Raw genomic sequence first — 20,090 nt, 5'->3', positions numbered from 1 at the left:
GCGCCGCTTCAAGTGCCGTCCCTCCGCTGACAATCTTGCGGCCTTTCGGGTGGCAAGGGCCAAGGCGCGGCGAGTGATTAAAGAGAGCAAACGACGGTCATGGCAATCGTTCCTGCACTCCATCTCCCGCTCCACTAGTTCTACAAAAGTATGGGAAGCCATCAGGAGGATTTCCGGGAAACGCAGCCAGCTACCTGTCACGGCATTGCTGCATCAGGGAAGTCTTCTCACGGCGCCGAGAGACATTGCCCAGACACTGGCCATGCATTTTGCGGCATCTACCGCCACTATTCACTGTGATCCAGATTTCTGCCGCTACCGCACTGCCATCGAGAGGGGTCACTTGGACTTCCGGTCTCCAAATTCTGAGCCCTACAACTGCCCCTTCACAATGTGGGAACTGGATTCGGCGCTGTCTGAGGCTCATGATACAGCGCCTGGCCATGATCAAATCCGGTACAGCATGCTGAAGCACTTGTTACTGCCTTCCAAGGAAGTTCTCCTGAATTTTTTTAATATGATTTGGTTATCTGGCACGTACCCTGACTCGTGGAGAGAGGCGATTTTGATCCCCCTCCTGAAACCGGGGAAGGACCGAACGCATCCCAGTAGTTATCGCAGTATTGCTTTGACGAGCTGTGTCGGGAAGACGTTAGAACGCATGGTCAACCGTCGCCTGGTTTGGCTGCTCGAAACCAGGCAGCTCCTTAGCCCCTCGCAGTGTGGCTTTCGGAGATATCGTTCAACTATAGACAACTTGACCCTGCTTGAGGCGGCCATCCAGCAGGCCTTCCTACGTAACCAGCATTGTCTCGGTGTCTTCTTTGACATTCATAAGGCGTATGACACTACTTGGCGCCGCCATATCCTCAATCAACTCCACGAGTGGGGTTTTCGTGGCCGTCTCCCGATCTTCATTCGGTCCTTTCTTTCCCACCGCCTCTTTCGATATAGGGTTGGTAATGTGCTATCTGATTTGTATGTGCAGGAGAATGGTGTTCCTCAGGGAAGCGTTTTAAGTGTCACCCTCTTTGCCGTCGCCATTAACAGTATCACGTCCACTATCCGGAGTCCTGCCCAATGCTCGTTGTTTGTGGACGATTTTGCTGTTTTCTGTTCTTCCTCCAGTCTTGTCACTGCTAGTCGGCAGTTGCAGCTTACGATACAGCGATTAGAGACATGGACTGCGAAGACGGGTTTTACCTTTTCTGCAGACAAATGTGTGTGTGTTCATTTTAATCGTTCTCGACGTCTTTTTACCTCCCCTGCACTGCGTCTGAGGGACACCATTCTTCCTTTTAGCGACACTGTGCGGTTCCTGGGCCTCATTTTTGATTCCAAGTTGTCGTGGTTGCCTCACCTTAAAGACCTCAAGGTGCGGGCCCTGAAGGCACTGAATATTTTGAAGTGCCTGAGCCATCGGTCCTGGGGAGCAGATCGGGCGCGTCTGCTGCAGTTTTATAGGGCTTTCGTCCGATCGCGTCTTGACTATGGTTGCACCGTGTATGGGTCAGCAAGGCCTTCGTATCTGAAGATCCTTGACGCAGTACACCATGAGGGTATCAGGCTGGCCACTGGTGCCTTCCGTACCAGTCCCATCCCCAGCCTGTGTGCTGAGGCAGGGGAACCGCCGCTCGCCATCCGGCGGAAACTCCTCATGGTGCGACGGGTGTGTCAATTCCTTGCCTGTCCTACCTCCCCTGCGTACCCTACCGTTGCCCGACCGCCTCTGGAACGTCTCTTTTCCTGTCGTCCCAGGGCAACGAGACCATTTGGGATTCGTGCCAAACATTTGCTTGAGTCCCTTGGTGTGGAGCGTGTGCCCCCCCAACGACTAGGTTTTACTCGCCTGCCTCCCTGGTTGCTCCAGAGGCCCAGCGTCCTTTTAGACTTGTCAGAGTACCGGAGGAGCTGCACTCCTGCGTTTGTTTTTACCTCCTTATTTTATGATATTTTAAACCAGCATCCCGACCATGTACCAGTCTTTACGGATGGCTCTAAACAGGGGGACTTTGTTGGTTGTGCTGTTGTTTTCCCTGATCGAGTCGTCAAGTTACGGCTTCCTGCGGCGTTTACCATCTTTGATGCCGAATTGTTTGCGATCTTGCGGGCATTGGAGCAGATGAGATGTGTTCCCGGTCGTAAGTTCCTCATCTGTTCTGACTCCCTGAGTGCCATTCAGACCATGCAACACTTGTACCCAGCGGATACGGTCGTCCAGAACATCCATGATGCCCTACTCCACCTGCAACGGCAGGGGAAGGAGGTTTCCTTCTGCTGGGTGCCGGGGCACGTGGGTATTAGGGGCAACGAACTGGCGGATGTGGCTGCCAAAGATGCGTGTTCCCTCCCTCACGTTGTTGCATGTGCCGTCCCCCTACATGCTGTTACCTCCCTCCTGCGTTTTCGCGTTATGCGTCAGTGGGAAGAGGAGTGGCTGGCAGTCGGTGAAAATAAGCTGCGTCTGGTCAAGGCCACCACGCGGCCATGGCGTACGTCCTACCAGTCACGCAGGCGGGATGAGGTTCTCCTCACTCGCCTCCGCATCGGGCACAGTCCCTTCACCCATGGTTTTTTACTTCGGCGGGAGGATCCCCCCCTCTGCACTGCTTGTGGCGTCCAGATTACTGTCCGCCACATTTTACTTGACTGTCTTTTATTCTCTGACCAGCGGGCGGTGGTTTCTTTGCCACCGGATTTGCCCTCTATTTTGAAAGACGACGCAACGTCTGTGGTTAAGGTTTTACGGTTTTGTGTGCTGTCCAATTTGTTGCCACGGATTTTAGGGAGAGGGTTTTAATGTGCTGCTGGATGACTGGCTCACCCAGATTTTAGGTAAGAGGTCCGCCAGTCACGAATACCTCCTTGTTTCCCTTCGGTTTCTGTCCTCCCTTCCTTGTGTTTCCTTTCCTTTTTTAGTGCACTCCTTCTCCTCTTGTTTTGCCTCTATATGTTAGGATTTGGAACTGCGGCAGGTCTGTGTCTTTTAGCTGTCCCCCTTGTTCGTTGTTCGTCTTCGTCCCTTCCCTGCATGTGTTCCTGTTTTTATGCGTTTGGGCGCTGATGACCCCGCTGTTTAGCGCCCGCAAACCACAAACACACACACACACACACACCCAGATATTTTATAGAAGTAGCTGCTACCAGTGTTTGTTCCACTATCATATAATTATACAATAAAGGATCCTTCTTTCTATGTATTCACAATACGTTACATTTTTCTATGTTAAGGGTCAGTTGCCACTCCCTGCACCAAGTGCCTATCCGCTGCAGATCTTCCTGCATTTCGCTATAATTTTCTAATGCTGCAACTTCTCTGTATACTACAGCATCATCTGTGAAAAGCCGCATGGAGCTTCCCACACTATCTACTAGGTCATTTATATATATCGTGAAAAGCTAAAAACTCTTCAATCCAGCCACACAGCTGGTCTGATATTCCGTAGGCTTTTACTTTGTTTATCAGGCGACAGTGCGGAACTGTATCGAACGCCTTCCGGAAGTCAAGGAAAATAGCATCTACCTGGGAGCCTGTATCTAATATTTTCTGGGTCTCATGAACAAATAAAGCGATTTGGGTCTCACACGATCGCTGTTTCCGGAATCCATGTTGATTCCTACAGAGTAGATTCTGGGTTTCCAAAAACGACATGATACGCGAATAAAGAAACATGTTCTAAAATTCTACAACAGATTGACGTCAGAGATATAGGTCTATAGTTTTGCGCATCTGCTCGATGACACTTCTTGAAGACTGGGACTACCTGTGCTCTTTTCCAATCATTTGGAATCTTCCGCTCCTCGAGAGACTTGCGGTACACGGCTGTTAGAAGGGGGGCAAGTTCTTTGGCGTACTCTGTGTAGAATCGAATTGGTATCCCGTCAGGTCCAGTGGACTTTCCTGTGTTGAGTGATTCCAGTTGCTTTTCTATTCCTTGGACACTTATTTTGATGTCAGCCATTTTTTTCGTTTGTGTGAGAATTTAGAGAAGGAACTGCAGTGCGGTCTTCCTCTGTGAAACAGCTTTGGAAAAAGGTGTTTAGTATTTCAGCTTTATGCGTGTCATCCTCTGTTTCAATGCCATCATCATCCCAGAGTGTCTGGATATGCTGTTTCGAGCCACTTACTGATTTAACGTAAGACCAGAACTTCCTAGGATTTTCTGTCGAGTCGGTACATAGAATTTTACTTTCGAAGTCACTGAACGCTTCACGCATAGCCCTCCTTACGCTAACTTTGACTTCGTTTAGCTTCTGTTTGTCTGAGAGGTTTTGGCTGCTTGTACACTTGGAGTGAAGCTCTCTTTGCTTTCGCGGTAGTTCCCTAACCTTGTTGTTGAACCACGGTGGGTTTTTCCCGTCCCTCACAGTTTTACTCGGCACGTACCTGTCTAAAACGCATTTTATGATTGCCTTGAACTTTTTCCATAAACACTCAACATTGTCAGTGGCGGAACAGAAATTTTCATTTTGATCTGTTAGGTAGTCTGAAATCTGCCTTCTATTACTCTTGCTAAACAGATAAACCTTCCTCCCTTTTTTTATATTCCTATTAACTTCCATATTCAGGGATGCTGCGACGGCCTTATGATCACTGATTCCCTGTTCTGCACTTACAGAGTCAAAAAGTTCGGGTCTGTTTGTTATCAGTAGGTCCAAGATGTTATCTCCACGAGTCGGTTCTCTGTTTAATTGCTCGAGGTAATTTTCGGATATTGCACTCAGTATAATGTCACTCGATGCTCTGTCCCTACCACCCGTCCTAAACATCTGAGTGTCCCAGTCTATATCTGGTAAATTGAAATCTCCACCTAAGACTACAACATACTGAGAAAATTTATGTGAAATGTATTCCAAATTTTCTCTCAGTTGTTCTGCCACTAATGCTGTTGAGTCGGGAGGTCGGTAAAAGGAGCCAACTATTAACCTACCGTATTTACTCGAATCTAAGCCGCACCTGAAAAATGAGACTCGAAATAAAGGGAAAAAAAATTTCCCGAATCTAAGCCGCACCTGAAATTTGAGACTCGAAATTTAAGGGGAGAGAAAAGTTTAAGGCCGCACCTCCAAATCGAAACAAAGTTGGTCCATTGTAATATGAGACACAATTTAGGTCGAATGAAAGACGATGCAGCTACAGTAGTTTGGTTCGAGTCGTAAGCTTAGCAGTTAAGCTTTACCAGGTAGCCATTGCTATGCGTCAGGTGCTCCGTCCGTATTTATACGGGTACCCTTCCTTTTTCACATGCTTCGTCTGGTTTGAATCGATTGCTTATTTTGCTTTGACCTGATAAGTGCCGTTTTCTTTGTTATAGGTGTTTACGTCACTCTAAGCTGAAAATGCATTACTGTACTGTGTAATGCATTGTTTGTCGCATTTTGATAGTGCGTGTTTACGGCCTGTTGCCGCTCGCGGCTTGACTTGCTTTTGTGCGCGCTACCGCCGCTTAAAAAAAAAGAGGAATCGTCTCATTAGTGAAACAATGGCAAGAGACTGCTATTTGTTGTTACTTACACTGCTGCTTTCTTTGATAATGATCAACGAGAACCAAATGCGTATGATAGAACATGCGTATGATAGAACATGTTCTGAACGAGAGTTTTGCGAAAATTTTCCTCCGTTGGAAAATCTTTGCACAGAAATTAGTCATCTTACATTTAAAATCTAGTCAGTTGCCATGCTTCATTTCTGACTGTATCACTATTAGGCATAAGAATAATACGAATATAAACATGACACGATACGTATATTCTTCCGCGTTTGCTGTTGTCTCACTCTAGTTTCGTAGTTTATTACGCAGACAGGATTTAAATGAGATAGCAGCAAACATGAAAGAATACATGGCAAAATGTTTATATTCGTATTATTCTTATGGTGAAGAGAATACTGCATGTGATTCACATTTCATCAGGTTCCTATTAGCAACCATCTCTTCTCACAGGCAGGAAAAAACTCGGAACGTAGAGTTGGCCATATTGACAAACATCCCTAACAGTCTTGCCAGTCGGATTTTCGTAGTACATTGAAATTCTGCTACATTCGAAGATGAACAATACGGAATTTGTATTTACTTCGTTGGATAATGTATGAAAATGCAGTGGTCGAAACTCGGGGCGGAGAAAAAAAAAAGCTCGTCTTCTACCCTTTTTTTAAATTTATTTACTGATGCAGAGGTTTTGGCGCCAGTATTTATCTTTGTGCCCACAAAGCACGCTTGTGTAGCGCTACATATATTCGACGGCAGAAGTTAGTTGTGGCGGCACCTATCAACATTTTTCAGAACTTCCGCTTGCTTTGCACTCGATTCTAAGCCGCAGGTGGTTTTTTGAATTACAAAAACCGGAAAAAAAGTGCGGCTTAGATTCGAGTAAATACGGTAGCTTGGTTGTTGAGTGTAACCTCCACCCATAATAATTCACAGGAACTATCCACTTCTACTTCACTACAGGATAAACTACTACTAACAGCGACAAACACGCCACCACAGGTTGCATGCAAAGTATCCTTTCTAAACACCGTCTGTGCCTTTTTAAAAATTTCGGCAGAATTTATCTCTGGCTTCAGCCAGCTTTCTGTACCTATAACGATTTCAGCTTCGGTGCTTTCTATCAGCGCTGGAAGTTCCTGTACTTTACCAATGCAGCTTTGACAGTTTACAATTACAATACCGATTGCTGCTTGGTCCCCGCATGTCCTGACTTTGCCCCACACCCTTTGAGGCTGCTGCCCTTTCTGTACTTGCCCGAGGCCATCTAACCTAAAAAACCACCCAGTCCACGCCACACAACCCCTGCTACCCGTGTAGCCGCTTGCTGCGTGTAGTGGACTCCTGACCTATCCAGCGGAACCCGAAACCCCACCACCCTATGGCGCAAGTCGAGGAATCTGCAGCCCACACGGTCACAGAACCGTCTCAGCCTCTGATTCAGACCCTCCACTCGGCTCTGTACCAAAGGTCTGCAGTCAGTGCTGTCGACAATGCTGCAGATGGTGAGCTCTGCTTTCATCCCGCTAGCGAGACTGGCAGTCTTCACCAAATCAGATAGCTGCTGGAAGCCAGAGAGGATTTCCTCCGATCCATAGCGACACACATCATTGGTGCCGACATGAATGACCACCTGCAGATGGGTGCACCCTGTACCCTTCATGGCATCCGGAAGGACCCTTTCCACATCTGGAATGACTCCCCCCGGTATGCACACGGAGTGCACATTGGTTTTCTTCCCCTCTCTTGCTGCCATATCCCTAAGGGACCCCATTACGTGCCTGACGTTGGAGCTCCCAATTACCAGTAAGCCCACCCTCTGCGATCGCCCGGATCTTGCAGACTGACAGATGCAAGATATACACGATGGGCGGAATATGTAATTGCTGATTTTTTCTCAAGACTGGTGCTATCGCTTGTACAATTAACTACAATCAGTTCTGTGCAGTGCAAGCCACAGACAAACAGCACAGAAGCTTTACAAAGCAATTCAGCTGCCAACCAACTCAAATACAATTAGCAGGTACCAAAGACATTATTTGGTATAATATATCTCAGCTCTCTCGTAGACCATTTGTACCTGTAGTGCTACATAAAGCTGTATTTCACAGTGTTCAAAGCCTTACCCATCCCAGCAAAACAGCCACCACTAACCAAATGACAGAGAAAACATGTGACCTCACATTAAAAAAGAGTGTTGCCAGTGGTCAAGAACATGCGTGGCATGTCAACAGTGCAAAGCTGGTAGACATATACAAAGCCAGTGTGAGAATTTCCAGAAGCAACAGGCCATTTCTCCCACATAAACACAGATATTGTGGGCCTGCTTCCACCATCAAAAGGGTATCAATATATATTTATAGCTATTGACAGATACTCCCAGGTGAAGGCAATGCCAGTCAGTGGCATTTTAGTGGAAACAGCACCAATAATATTTTTGACAACTTGAATTTCGCATTTCAGCTATCTAGCTCACATCATTATGGATCGAGAGTGGAAATTTGAGCCAACCTCATTGCCATTGGTCTTACTGGGCCCCTGCACTGCTTTCAAACCAACACTGAGCATGAATAATGGGAACGGGTATTGGGAGACACCGAGCAAGGTGATGCAGTGCTTAGCACACTGGACTCGCATTGGTTCAAACCTGCATCCAGCCGTCCTGATTTAAGTTTTCTGCAATTTCCCTATGTCACTTCAGACAAATGCCAGGATGGTTCATTCGAAAGGGCATGGCAGCTTTCCTTTCCCATACTTCCCTAATCTGAGCTTCTGTTCTGTCTCTAATGATGCCGTTGTCAATGGTATTTTAGACAATAATCTCCTCATCCTCCATGGAGAGGTATTACTTCGCTGTCAGAGTTTTTTCAGCACAATAGCCTCCAGTTGAACCATAACTGCTATATTTGCTGCAACAATTCAAGTTCCAAATCTCTAAACTATGCCCTTCACCAGCATCCCACTATAGAAACCAGAAAGATTTCATCCAGAAGGACCTTAAAATAGGCTTGCATGTGATGCTAAGGACTGCTATAGAGTGCCCACTGTTACTCATTTGCTCACACCAGACACCCCTGCACAATGGCAGGAAACCTGGGGCTCCACATCAGTGACTTCAAATCAGCCCAGCAGTTGGACTGGTCACTCAACCCCAGTGTCACCCTCACTTAGCAAATTAGCCCTCAGAAAGTACCAGGCACTAAAGCAGTTTACACCACAGCAGGCTGAAGGATGTGTTATAGATACCTGCACAGAGGTCCGCTCCATAACTGGAACAGGAAAACAAGGAAGTGACAGTGGAGCACAAAGTACTCTCTAGCACAAACTGTAAGCTGGCTTGTGGAGTATAGATGTAGGTGTAGCACAACATGGCAGTGTGGGCAGCATCAGCTTTTGATAATAATTAAATATGTGTATATTGTTCTTTAGTCTACTATCCTAATTTTACCATTTTCTGTTTGTTCTTTTTGACATTTCTTTGTTGACTTACTATTGTCAAGTTTTATTTTTGTAATTATAAGAATAAAATCATTTTATTCAGTGATATAGTGACATGTATATGCTGAATTATTACTGTGTGAATTACGGAAGAATCATATAAACATTTATAAATGTAGATAAAATAGGATTTTCAATATTGTTACAGTTAGTGTACTGTGTGTTAAGTCATCTGTATTCCCTTGCCATGTGACTCATAGCAACATAATCTATGTGGTGTTGAACAATATTCCTGTGGTACTGGTTGTGATGCTTTTTTGTCCAATCTATTTTTTACTTTCTGAATGATTCCCTTACAGTATATATGTTGTTGTGGCAGTCTTCATTCTGAAGATTGGTTTGATGTAGCTGTCCATGCTATTCTATACAGTGCAAGTCCCTTCATCTCTAAATAACTACTGCATTAGAAACTGCTTACTGCATTCATCCTGTGGTCTCCCATTATATTATCATCCCTACATAGTCAACTCATGATTCCTTCATGCCTCAGGCAGGATGTGGCCTATCAATTGATCCCTTCTTGTAGTCAAATTGCGTCACAATTTTTTTTCCTGAATTTGATTCAGTGCTTCCTCATTAGCTTTTGATCTACCCATTTCCTCTTCCTCATTTCTCTTTCACATGAGCTGCACAATATCATCAGCAAAACTCAAAGTTTTTTATTGTCAACTGAACTTTTTGAAAATGCTAAAATTTAAAGCTAATACTCTCCAGTTATATTCACATCCCCTAGTCTTTACTCAGCAGCAGATAAAAAGTTCTTGGTAAGATTGCTGCATAAAATTCAGATAAAATCCTAAGCTTTTAGTGACTGTCACCATCAGGGGCTATGTCTGACTGCCATGAAACTGGTGAGGCTTCCTACTTATGTATGTATCTAAAGGACTCCATGTGATTGGCTGGATTACATCTTGATGACATCATGGAGATGGCACCTATTAAGATAGCGCCCTCTACGTCCATAGATTATGTTTGTGTACTCTATCCAGCACTGTTTGCAGTGCCTTCACTCACACTGGGTGGTAAACTATAAGAAATCTTCCTGCGTGCTATTTATTTATCAAGTGCACACCTCCATGCATCGCTAAGTGCATAATTGGTGTCTCTATTGAAGTTGTTATTACGGAGTTTAATTTCCACTGCTTCTCCCAACAGTTCAAAGCAGAGGCCACAATTCTCATGTGTTCAAACATTATCTTGTGTTTATTTAATAGGCTGTGACCAGTCATTGGACTCACCAGATTCTTAAATGAGATGTGAGCTTCAGCAGTAAGCAGGCAGACAAGGGAGCTATTACAAACCTATTGCCTCTATAATGAACCTGTGGAGGGTTGGAGGCTGAGAGCAACTACACTCCTGGAAATGGAAAAAAGAACACATTGACACCGGTGTGTCAGACCCACCATACTTGCTCCGGACACTGCGAGAGGGCTGTACAAGCAATGATCACATGCACGGAACAGCGGACACACCAGGACCCGCGGTGTTGGCCGTCGAATGGCGCTAGCTGCGCAGCATTTGTGCACCGCCGCCGTCAGTGTCAGCCAGTTTGCCGTGGCATACGGAGCTCCATCGCAGTCTTTAACACTGGTAGCATGCCGCGACAGCGTGGACGTGAACCGTATGTGCAGTTGACGGACTTTGAGCGAGGGCGTATAGTGGGCATGCGGGAGGCCGGGTGGACGTACCGCCGAATTGCTCAACACGTGGGGCGTGAGGTCTCCACAGTACATCGATGTTGTCGCCAGTGGTCGGCGGAAGGTGCACGTGCCCGTCGACCTGGGACCGGACCGCAGCGATGCACGGATGCACGCCAAGACCGTAGGATCCTACGCAGTGCCGTAGGGGACCGCACCGCCACTTCCCAGCAAATTAGGGACACTGTTGCTCCTGGGGTATCGGCGAGGACCATTCGCAACCGTCTCCATGAAGCCGGGCTACGGTCCCGCACACCGTTAGGCCGTCTTCCGCTCACGCCCCAACATCGTGCAGCCCGCCTCCAGTGGTGTCGCGACAGGCGTGAATGGAGGGACGAATGGAGACGTGTCGTCTTCAGCGATGAGAGTCGCTTCTGCCTTGGTGCCAATGATGGTCGTATGCGTGTTTGGCGCCGTGCAGGTGAGCGCCACAATCAGGACTGCATACGACCGAGGCACACAGGGCCAACACCCGGCATCATGGTGTGGGGAGCGATCTCCTACACTGGCCGTACACCACTGGTGATCGTCGAGGAGACACTGAATAGTGCACGGTACATCCAAACCGTCATCGAACCCATCGTTCTACCATTCCTAGACCGGCAAGGGAACTTGCTGTTCCAACAGGACAATGCACGTCCGCATGTATCCCGTGCCACCCAACGTGCTCTAGAAGGTGTAAGTCAACTACCCTGGCCAGCAAGATCTCCGGATCTGTCCCCCATTGAGCATGTTTGGGACTGGATGAAGCGTCGTCTCACGCGGTCTGCATGTCCAGCACGAACGCTGGTCCAACTGAGGCGCCAGGTGGAAATGGCATGGCAAGCCGTTCCACAGGACTACATCCAGCATCTCTACGATCGTCTCCATGGGAGAATAGCAGCCTGCATTGCTGCGAAAGGTGGATATACACTGTACTAGTGCCGACATTGTGCATGCTCTGTTGCCTGTGTCTATGTGCCTGTGGTTCTGTCAGTGTGATCATGTGATGTATCTGACCCCAGGAATGTGTCAATAAAGTTTCCCCTTCCTGGGACAATGAATTCACGGTGTTCTTATTTCAATTTCCAGGAGTGTATTTTATCCAAGGTGCATGGTCTGCCTAAAATATCCAAAGATGGCTTATCACTTAGACCAATTGTGAATCCTATCTTACTTACTTACTCCTCAGCTCCACAGCCCTTGAAGGGCCTTGGTCTTCATCACAATATCCTGCCATTCTATCTGGTCCATGGCTTTCCATCTCCATCCTTGAACCTAGCTTTTTCATGTCTTCTTCAATTCCATTTCTTTCTGGGATGTCCCTTCCATCATCTGCCTCCAGCTATCAAAAATCTTCTTACGTGTTCTATCTTCCTCCAATCTTGCCATATGTCCTGCCCAATGCAGTGTTCTTATTTTAATGGTTGTGACAATGTCAGGTTCTTCAAAAAGTTGTTCTAATTCTGCATTCTTATGGATGCGCCAACCTTCTTGATCATTTATTGGGCTGTATATTTTATGCAGAACCTTTCTCTGCCAAATGCTAACCTTTCCTCATTTGCAACTGTGGTTCGCATCTCAGCACCAAACATAGCAACTGGTCTTATAATTGTTTTGTAAATGAGGATTTTTGATTTTCATGATAGAAGTGAGCTGTTAAGTATGGATAGTGTGGCAAAGTAGCATCTATTGCCTGCTGCTGTTCTAGCTTTCACCTCACTGCTGATGTCATTTGTCTCTGTTATACTTGATCCGAGGTACTTGAAGTCTCTCACCCTTTCAAACTCCTTTTGCTATCCTGTGGATTTGGTAGGTTTCACTGGTTGGTTATTGCCATATATTTGGTATTCTTGACATTGACTACCAGGCCAAGTTCCCTTGTACCTCTCTCCAGTTGTTGATGGGCATCAGCCAGCACAGCAGTGTTTCGTGCGAGTAATGCAACATCATCTGTGTAGGCTATGTACTGCAGTGAATGTTTAAAAATTGCTCCTCCTCTATTTAACTGTATCTGACTTATGACTTTTTCTAGGCAGAGGTTGAATAGCAGTGAGGAGATACTGTCACCCTGTCTCAGAACCTTCTTCACTTCCACTTCTCTGGAGATGCCGCCCTGTATTATTACTTTACAGTTGGTTTCACTGAGGACCAACATAGTAAGTATAATGAGCTTCTTAGGTATTCCAGCCTCTTCCATCACATTCCACAATGCCGCTCTTGAGATACCATCATAGGCTTGTTTAAAATTGGTATAAAGCTGGTGTATGTTTATTTGATGTTCATAACATTTTTCAGGTAGTGTGCGTAATGTGAATATTTGGTCAGTTGTTGACCTATTTCGTCTAGAGCCAGAGCCACTCTGATGGTCTCCAAAGGGAGTAAGCCTCCTAGTTAGAATCTTGGAAAACACTTTATATGTTGTATTTAGCAGGAATATTCTTCGGTAATTCTGGCAGTTTAATTTATCTCCTTTGTTATGTAGCGGGGCACATAATAGCCATTTTCCACTCCATTGGCATGCTCTCCTCCTGCCAGACACTCAGTATTACTTTATGTATTGCTTTCCACAATGCTTCCCCACCATATTTGAGAAGTTATGCCTGGATCTGATCTTCTCCAGGTGTCTTATTATTTTTTAAGGTCTTAATGGCTTGTATCACTTCCACCAGTGTGGGTTCTGATGTTAAGACCTCTGGTCCATAATAAGTTATTTCCACCAGTTCTTCTGGCTCTAATCCTTCTACTTCTGGATTCAGCAACTTGTGGAAGTATTCTGCCCATCTGTCAAGTATTTTATTACTCTCCCCTATCCAATCCCCTTCTTTATTTCTACACATATTTGTTCTGGCTTGAAACCCAGCCTTTCCTTTTTCTTTAATCTTTTGGTACATTTCACATACTTGCTTCTCTTCTGCTAGCTGTTCAATTTCTTCCAATTTTTTTCTTTTCTAGTGCTCTTTTCTTCTTTCTGCAACCCTGTTAGCTACACACTTCTCATTATATTCATTCAGATTTGCTCTAGTGCTTCTCTGAAATAATTCCATTTGTGCTATGTTACATTCCTCAATTCTACTCATACATTCTTCATCAAACCAATCTGCATTCCTTTGAGCCCGTATGTATTCCAAATCCTCCCCAGCTGGATCAAGGATTGCAGTCTTACATTATTTCCACATTATTTCTATATGTTCATTTGATGTGTCGATATCGTTCTTAATGCCCTCTTCTATTTTTCTCTGATATGCTTATTTCTATACGTTCATTTGATGTGTCGATATCGTTCTTAATGCCCTCTTCTATTTTTGTCTGATATGCTCTCCGTATTTCTTCTAACTTCACTTTCCTAATGTCAAAACTCTTCTGTTTGTGGCCTTTCAATTTACTCAATAATGAGATCCTTTTCCTGTACTTAATCCTCACTAGATGATGGTCTGAATTGCAGTCAGCTCCGTGTTGGCTCCTAGAACCCATTATCTCTGACCCGTGCCTCTGATCAATCAATGTATGGTCTATCTGATTTCTTGTTTGTCGATCTGGTGACATCCATTTCTTTGTGTATCTTTTTGTGTGGAAAATATGTTATGCTGATAGTTATGTTTTTACTTATAGCAAAATCTACGACCCTAATTACATTGTCATTTGATATTTCATGGAGGCTATGTCTTCCTATAATTGGCTGATAAGCCTGTTCTTTTCCTATTTGTGCATTCAAGTTTCATATAAGGATCTTAGCATCATGTTTAGGAGCCTGATCATTTGACTGCTCTATCATGCTATAAAACACTTCCTTCTGTTGTTCATCTGCCTCCTCTGTGGGTGCATGAACATTTATAACTTGTATGTTGAAAAATTTTCCCCTTAATCTTAATATGGACATCCGTTCATTGGTTCAAAGCACATTACAGCATGTGTCAGTCCTTTATTGACCACAAAACCTGTACCAAAGGTATTTGTCCCCCTGCCACTATAGAAGATAGTGGAATTTCCTGAGTCCAATATGTCACTTCCCTTCCACCTAATTTCCTGGAGAGCCAATAGTTTTATACCATAGTTATTTACTTGAATTAGCAGCTGCTGTAGGGCTCCAGCTTTGTATAGGCTCTGCACATTTTTTGTTCCTATGTACATATCTTTTATCCTTCTTTTGTTTGCATCAAAATATGTGTCTGGCTTATTCCTTTGTTAGCATTCACAACAGGTGATTTTTACAGGGGAAGATTGTTAATCTTCCGCCCAACCATTTGAGGGGTTGCACCTTACAGCACGCCAGGTTCCATTTTCAGGGGAACATCCTTAGCCTTTGCAGATCCAGGCTCCTGTGCCTTCCTTCCAAACCATTGGCCCTCATGCCTGCTGGTTTTGGTCTGCCCCAGGTATTTTATTTCCCTGGTATCGTCCATATCTGGAGAATGTTCCCCTATCCGCCACTTGGGGAGGTGCCCGATGGAGGACCAGCAACTCTACATGGGATGAGTGCTATCTGCTCTCCCACATTCAGATCAGGTGGCAAAGTATTTATCTAAATTACTGGCACTTATAGTCAGCCACTCTGGGCACCATAGAAAGATTCTCACATTCCTGTGTATCTAATCAAGAAGATGATGATAGGCCCAAGTCAAATCATGATCAGTCTTCATGTGGGTCTCCCTGTTTACAAAAGTACCAATAGAAGAAACATTAAGACTATTGGGTGCAATCTCTCTCCTGAAATCTTAAAATTATTCTGAGCATCCCAAAGACTGAGTATTTTTTGTGCAGTGGAAATTATATGAAATAAGTAACACAACCACCATGGGTTCACCAGCCATAGCTAATTTTTTCATGAAGGATTTTGAAGAATGAGCATTGAATAGTGGTACCATCTGCCCATCCTGCTTTTTCAGATATGCTGACAATATGGTTTTAATCTGCATGACAGAAATGAGCAGTTTGCATTGAAACATTAGATTTATGGTGGAGACAGAGAAGGGGCCCTGGTCAGGGATACCTGTGTTGTATTCTGGCTAGAGTTTTCATGAATCTCAGGTGATCAGATGTTGGAGAGTCATGGGAAAAATTTAGGATTGCTAGCTGTAGATGAGGTCTAATGAGGAGCAACCAACCATATCCACCCCATCAGACCATAGTTCCTCCTATGCAGTGTTCTGCTTATTAATTGAAATTCTCCTTTGGTTTGTTCCTCATTCTTCAAGGTTCTATGGTTTTCAACAATACTTGATCTCCTCTCTGTTCAGCAGTGAGGTCACTTAATACAGCAATGATATTTAATACACCAATAACTGAGATTTCATCCACACTGCTGTGTTCTGCTAAAGATTTCTTTGAAAGGCAGTCTGCTTCCTTACATTTCCTCCATTTTTGTATACCACTATGACATTGTACTCCTGATGCCTCAGTAACTGTATCACAAGTCAACCTGACAGATCCAGCATAGAGAATTTGCCAAATAAATATGGCCAAAACTTGTTGGTAGCACAAACAACTGCAAGGCACTCTTTCTCAGTTGTAGAGTGGTCCTCTCAGATTTGGTGAGTGCTGTGAAAGCATAAGCTACTGCCAAAAGTAATGATGTAGCATGTTTTCTGGTAGTCCCACTTTCCATATAGGAATAAAAAGACATACCAAGCCTCCCAGGATGTATCTCAATGGCTGGCACTTTGCATACAGTGTTCTTGGTCTTTCCCTTGGGCATCCATGGTCTGTATGCAAGCCAACTGTCTTTGTTCCTTCTGTCTTGGTGACAAGGTGTTTCACATAGTCATCATGAAAATTATCCAAGTATTGTATCCCAATCTTTCTGTTTGACATTATGAGAGGATATCAGCCTGGTTCCCATTCCTCAAATGCTTGCTGTTGTTGAACATCCTAAAACATCAACTGGAAAAAGTTACCAATTTTCAGAGGAGTGTATGTACTCTATTTAGAAAAAAAGTTACAGCTATTGTACGCACGTTGCTTTTTTTTAAAAAAATGAATTAATTTTTTAAATACTGTCGGTCAGCATGTCTCTTTCATAATCCAAGTAACATAAATTTTGATTATGTCAAAATCATATTATTCAGAACCCTTTAAATTTCAGTTGTTTATTTGATGCTCTCAAGAAAAATAATTTAAAAAAATGCTGATGTTACAAAACAAAAAATAACTAAGGAACAAAAATGCCATTAACAGGGTACCATGATGCTGTCGCAAAATGGCACTTGGTAGTGCCCAGTAACTTCTTGTTAGTTTGATAAAGGTTTATACTATACAAATTTTACCTTGAGTTTTTAGCTAGTACTTTTGATATCTAACACATTTTTATATATAATTTGTTTGTAAGCCATTTAGGACAGTTTTTTTGTAAATACTTTTATTGATTACAAACTTCCTGTTAAAAATATCTTTTAATTAAAAGGGAATTCTTAATCAAGCCATTATTGCAAATTTTGACAACTCTGCATCTAGATGTCATGCACCAATGCAAAAGGAGTAGGGTAAAAGACCTCATATATCCGGAGCTCCCTCCATTTTATCCAGTCTTACAGAGCATTATATAGTGATTATCTTGCACTACTTTCAGTCAGTATGAAAATTAATTTTTGTTTTTTGTTTTATTTTTGTAAATTGATGAAGTAAAAATAGATGTTATTTTCTTTTCAAACAATGGAAAATCCAAGATGGAATGTAACAATGTTATGAAAAGGGTAGTTGCTTCTCACCATATAGCGGAGATGCAGAGTCTGCAACTCGGCATCTCCTTTATATGGTGAGCAGCAACTATTCCTTTCACAATATTGTTATATTCTTTTCTTTTCCATTTATAGTTCTGATTTTTTCCATTGGTAGCCAATACCAGTTAATGAGTAAAATATTTTCTGTCATTGTGTCTAAGAAAATATTAAGTGTACAGTTATCTGCCTTGCACTTCACAGTGGTTTGCAGAGTGGATATGTAGATGATGCAATTAGTGATCAGTACTGATACTAAATATTTTAGAAGGGAGAAAAGATGTTTTTAGGCTTAGAGAAATTGGGGACACATAAATGAACTGCAATAATTCTTCCATGCATTGAAGAAGTATATTTCTGGTAAATGCTTTGCAAATCTTGAGGAACTCTGAGTTGCAATCATAGACTGATCAAATTATTGAGACAGCTGCATGGTGTTACAGAGGAACTGGGTAAACTAGAGGTGAACAGACTCGTAAATACTGTAGGCCACAACCTCTTACTGTGACTATCGTGCCTTGGGACAACTTATTACTCCAATTTGGGATCCCCTTGCCCCAGTGCCAGCTAGACTGGGCTCAAAAGAACTAAGTTATACAAGGACCCACTCTTTCCATTTCAGGATGGAGTAAAAGATGAGTAAAAAAATGAAAAAATTACAAGAATGAATGGTGAGGTGTGGGCCACTATCAGATCAGTGGCGGGCTGCATGTGATATGTTGGCTATGGTCTGTGCATCCCTAGTGTAAACCAAAGATGAGATATAAAAAAATGCCCTAGTGTTCACATCAGTTTAAGGGCACTTTCTTTATAAATGAATAGGAAGAGAAACCTGTGATCAGTTTTGCAGCTTGACTTCAAGCCTAACTTACTTCAGTAAGAAAGTTGGCAATTACAGAAAACAGAAAGCTTCTACAGGTCAGATTTTTGAAGCTTGTTAAATAAGAAAATATTTTTAAAAAAACCTAATAAATAATACTAATAGAGTGTTGAAGACAGCTGTAGTTGGAAAGATTCTATGGAAGTATGGCTTATAATAAATGTTTAATGGTTTTATTTTTCATATGACTTTACATGTCCTTAGATTTTTTATTATTTATTTGTTCATCCAGGGACTGTCCCACAATAAATAGCTCAAATAATCAAATAAACACACACAGGCACGCCCCCCCCCCCCCACACAGAATATATAAGAATGTTTTTATGATGATAGGACACAAGTGCCTAAATAGTTTTTCTGGGCATATTAATAGATTCTGTTACCTACATAAGAACATTACTGTGCTGAACTTTTCTTCAAATAATCAGAGCAATCAACAATTTGATTAATGTCTAGGGTCAACACTGGAGTTGCAGATGTCAGGAATTTCAGCTGCCTGCTCAAGAAGTCCATCTAGACCACCAGATTCTAACACATTAACAGTAGATGCGGATCAACAGCAGTCCATTGTTGACAGTGACAGTGACGGCAGCAGTGATTTGGGTGACAGCGATGTGTCTGAAGAGTCAGGAGGCTGCCAGATGCCTGCAGTTAGGGTATCCACACGTCCACGACAGGATAGACCTGGACATACAGCTTATGTTGCTGGCAGCAATCATTCAGGGTGAGTACTCCAGCCTGTTCTTACATACTAGAATCCCTGGAGGACAGTTTCCAGTTTTAGAGTCAGATAAATACATGTAGTTACTAGCATAGGAAGTTGGAACTAACTACAATCAACACCATTTAAAAACACTATTACTACTTCATTACACGTATGTTGGCCTGAAGCTGCTGGTAGAGTTATGCGACCATTATTATTAATATACTTGACCAGATTTTGGAAAAGCTGAGTAGTAGCAAACAAAAAGGTACTAGTTGTGTTTTGGTTTGGGCTCTGCCTAACATAAGATTTCCTGATGTAAACAATGTAACAAATAATGAGTTATACATTAAAAAAAAAAAAAAAAAAAAAAAAAAAAAAAAACACCAAATGTTAACAAGGAAGTGCAAAATCAAACTGTCAAAATCAGTACCATTTCACAGCAAAAATAACTTTAACAGCTTGTTCCTTACTCATACATTCATGAACCAAAAGGTGTTACATATAATTTAAACTTGGAGGTGGGAATGGTCGTGAGAAGGACTTTGAAAAATTGCTACTTCAGTGCATTTGTACTTGCAAGGTAAACCACGCGGTGCAAGAAGGCACCACCTTAAGGCACTGCAGCTGTGCAATTGCTGATATGTTTACTTAAAATTAAAACAGTAACTGATAACAAACAAACATACATTTTGTGTGCCTGCAAATAGGCTCATTAAAACACACATTGCAGAGATGCAAAATACAAGAAAATACATTACAAAATTGTAGAAAAAATATTTTGTATTCGAAAGATATGACTTGTGGAAGATTACAGAAGGATTTATTTAGATTTGCAATTATACTTCTTGGCTATTCGTCAAACATGAAATCTTAAGATAAAAATATTAAAAAGATAACATGTCATAATTACAAAAGGACTTGTTTTGATTTGCTAGTGCACTCGCTTACTAAATATCAAACATGGAAACTGAAGACATTTTCCTCCTGAAGAATTCATGAACATAACTAACATGGCACTCACGAAAGACTGTAGGGCACAATAAGTAAATCCACAGTAAATGGAAAGGTGCTTGTTTACGTACTCAACTTCAGAAAAGTGGTTACGAAAGTTATCATAGTTTTTACATGCCT

At 43.1% G+C, this 20,090-nt stretch overlaps 1 protein-coding gene across 1 annotated transcript in view; it reads left to right on the top strand.

Annotated features, from left to right (window-relative positions):
• Positions 1–20,090, top strand: part of LOC126204148 (SANT and BTB domain regulator of class switch recombination-like) — a 159,597-nt gene that overhangs the window by 104,415 nt on the left and 35,092 nt on the right. The window contains exon 9 of the mRNA XM_049938557.1: positions 18,710–18,977. Coding sequence (XP_049794514.1) covers positions 18,710–18,977 — 268 coding nt within the window. The remainder of the gene's footprint in view (positions 1–18,709; positions 18,978–20,090) is intronic.

Source organism: Schistocerca nitens, chromosome 9 (assembly GCF_023898315.1).
Source record: "Schistocerca nitens isolate TAMUIC-IGC-003100 chromosome 9, iqSchNite1.1, whole genome shotgun sequence".
NCBI lineage: Eukaryota > Metazoa > Arthropoda > Insecta > Orthoptera > Acrididae > Schistocerca > Schistocerca nitens.
The sequence above is the reverse complement of the archived record's forward strand: the minus strand, read 5'-3'. Positions and strand labels throughout refer to the sequence as shown.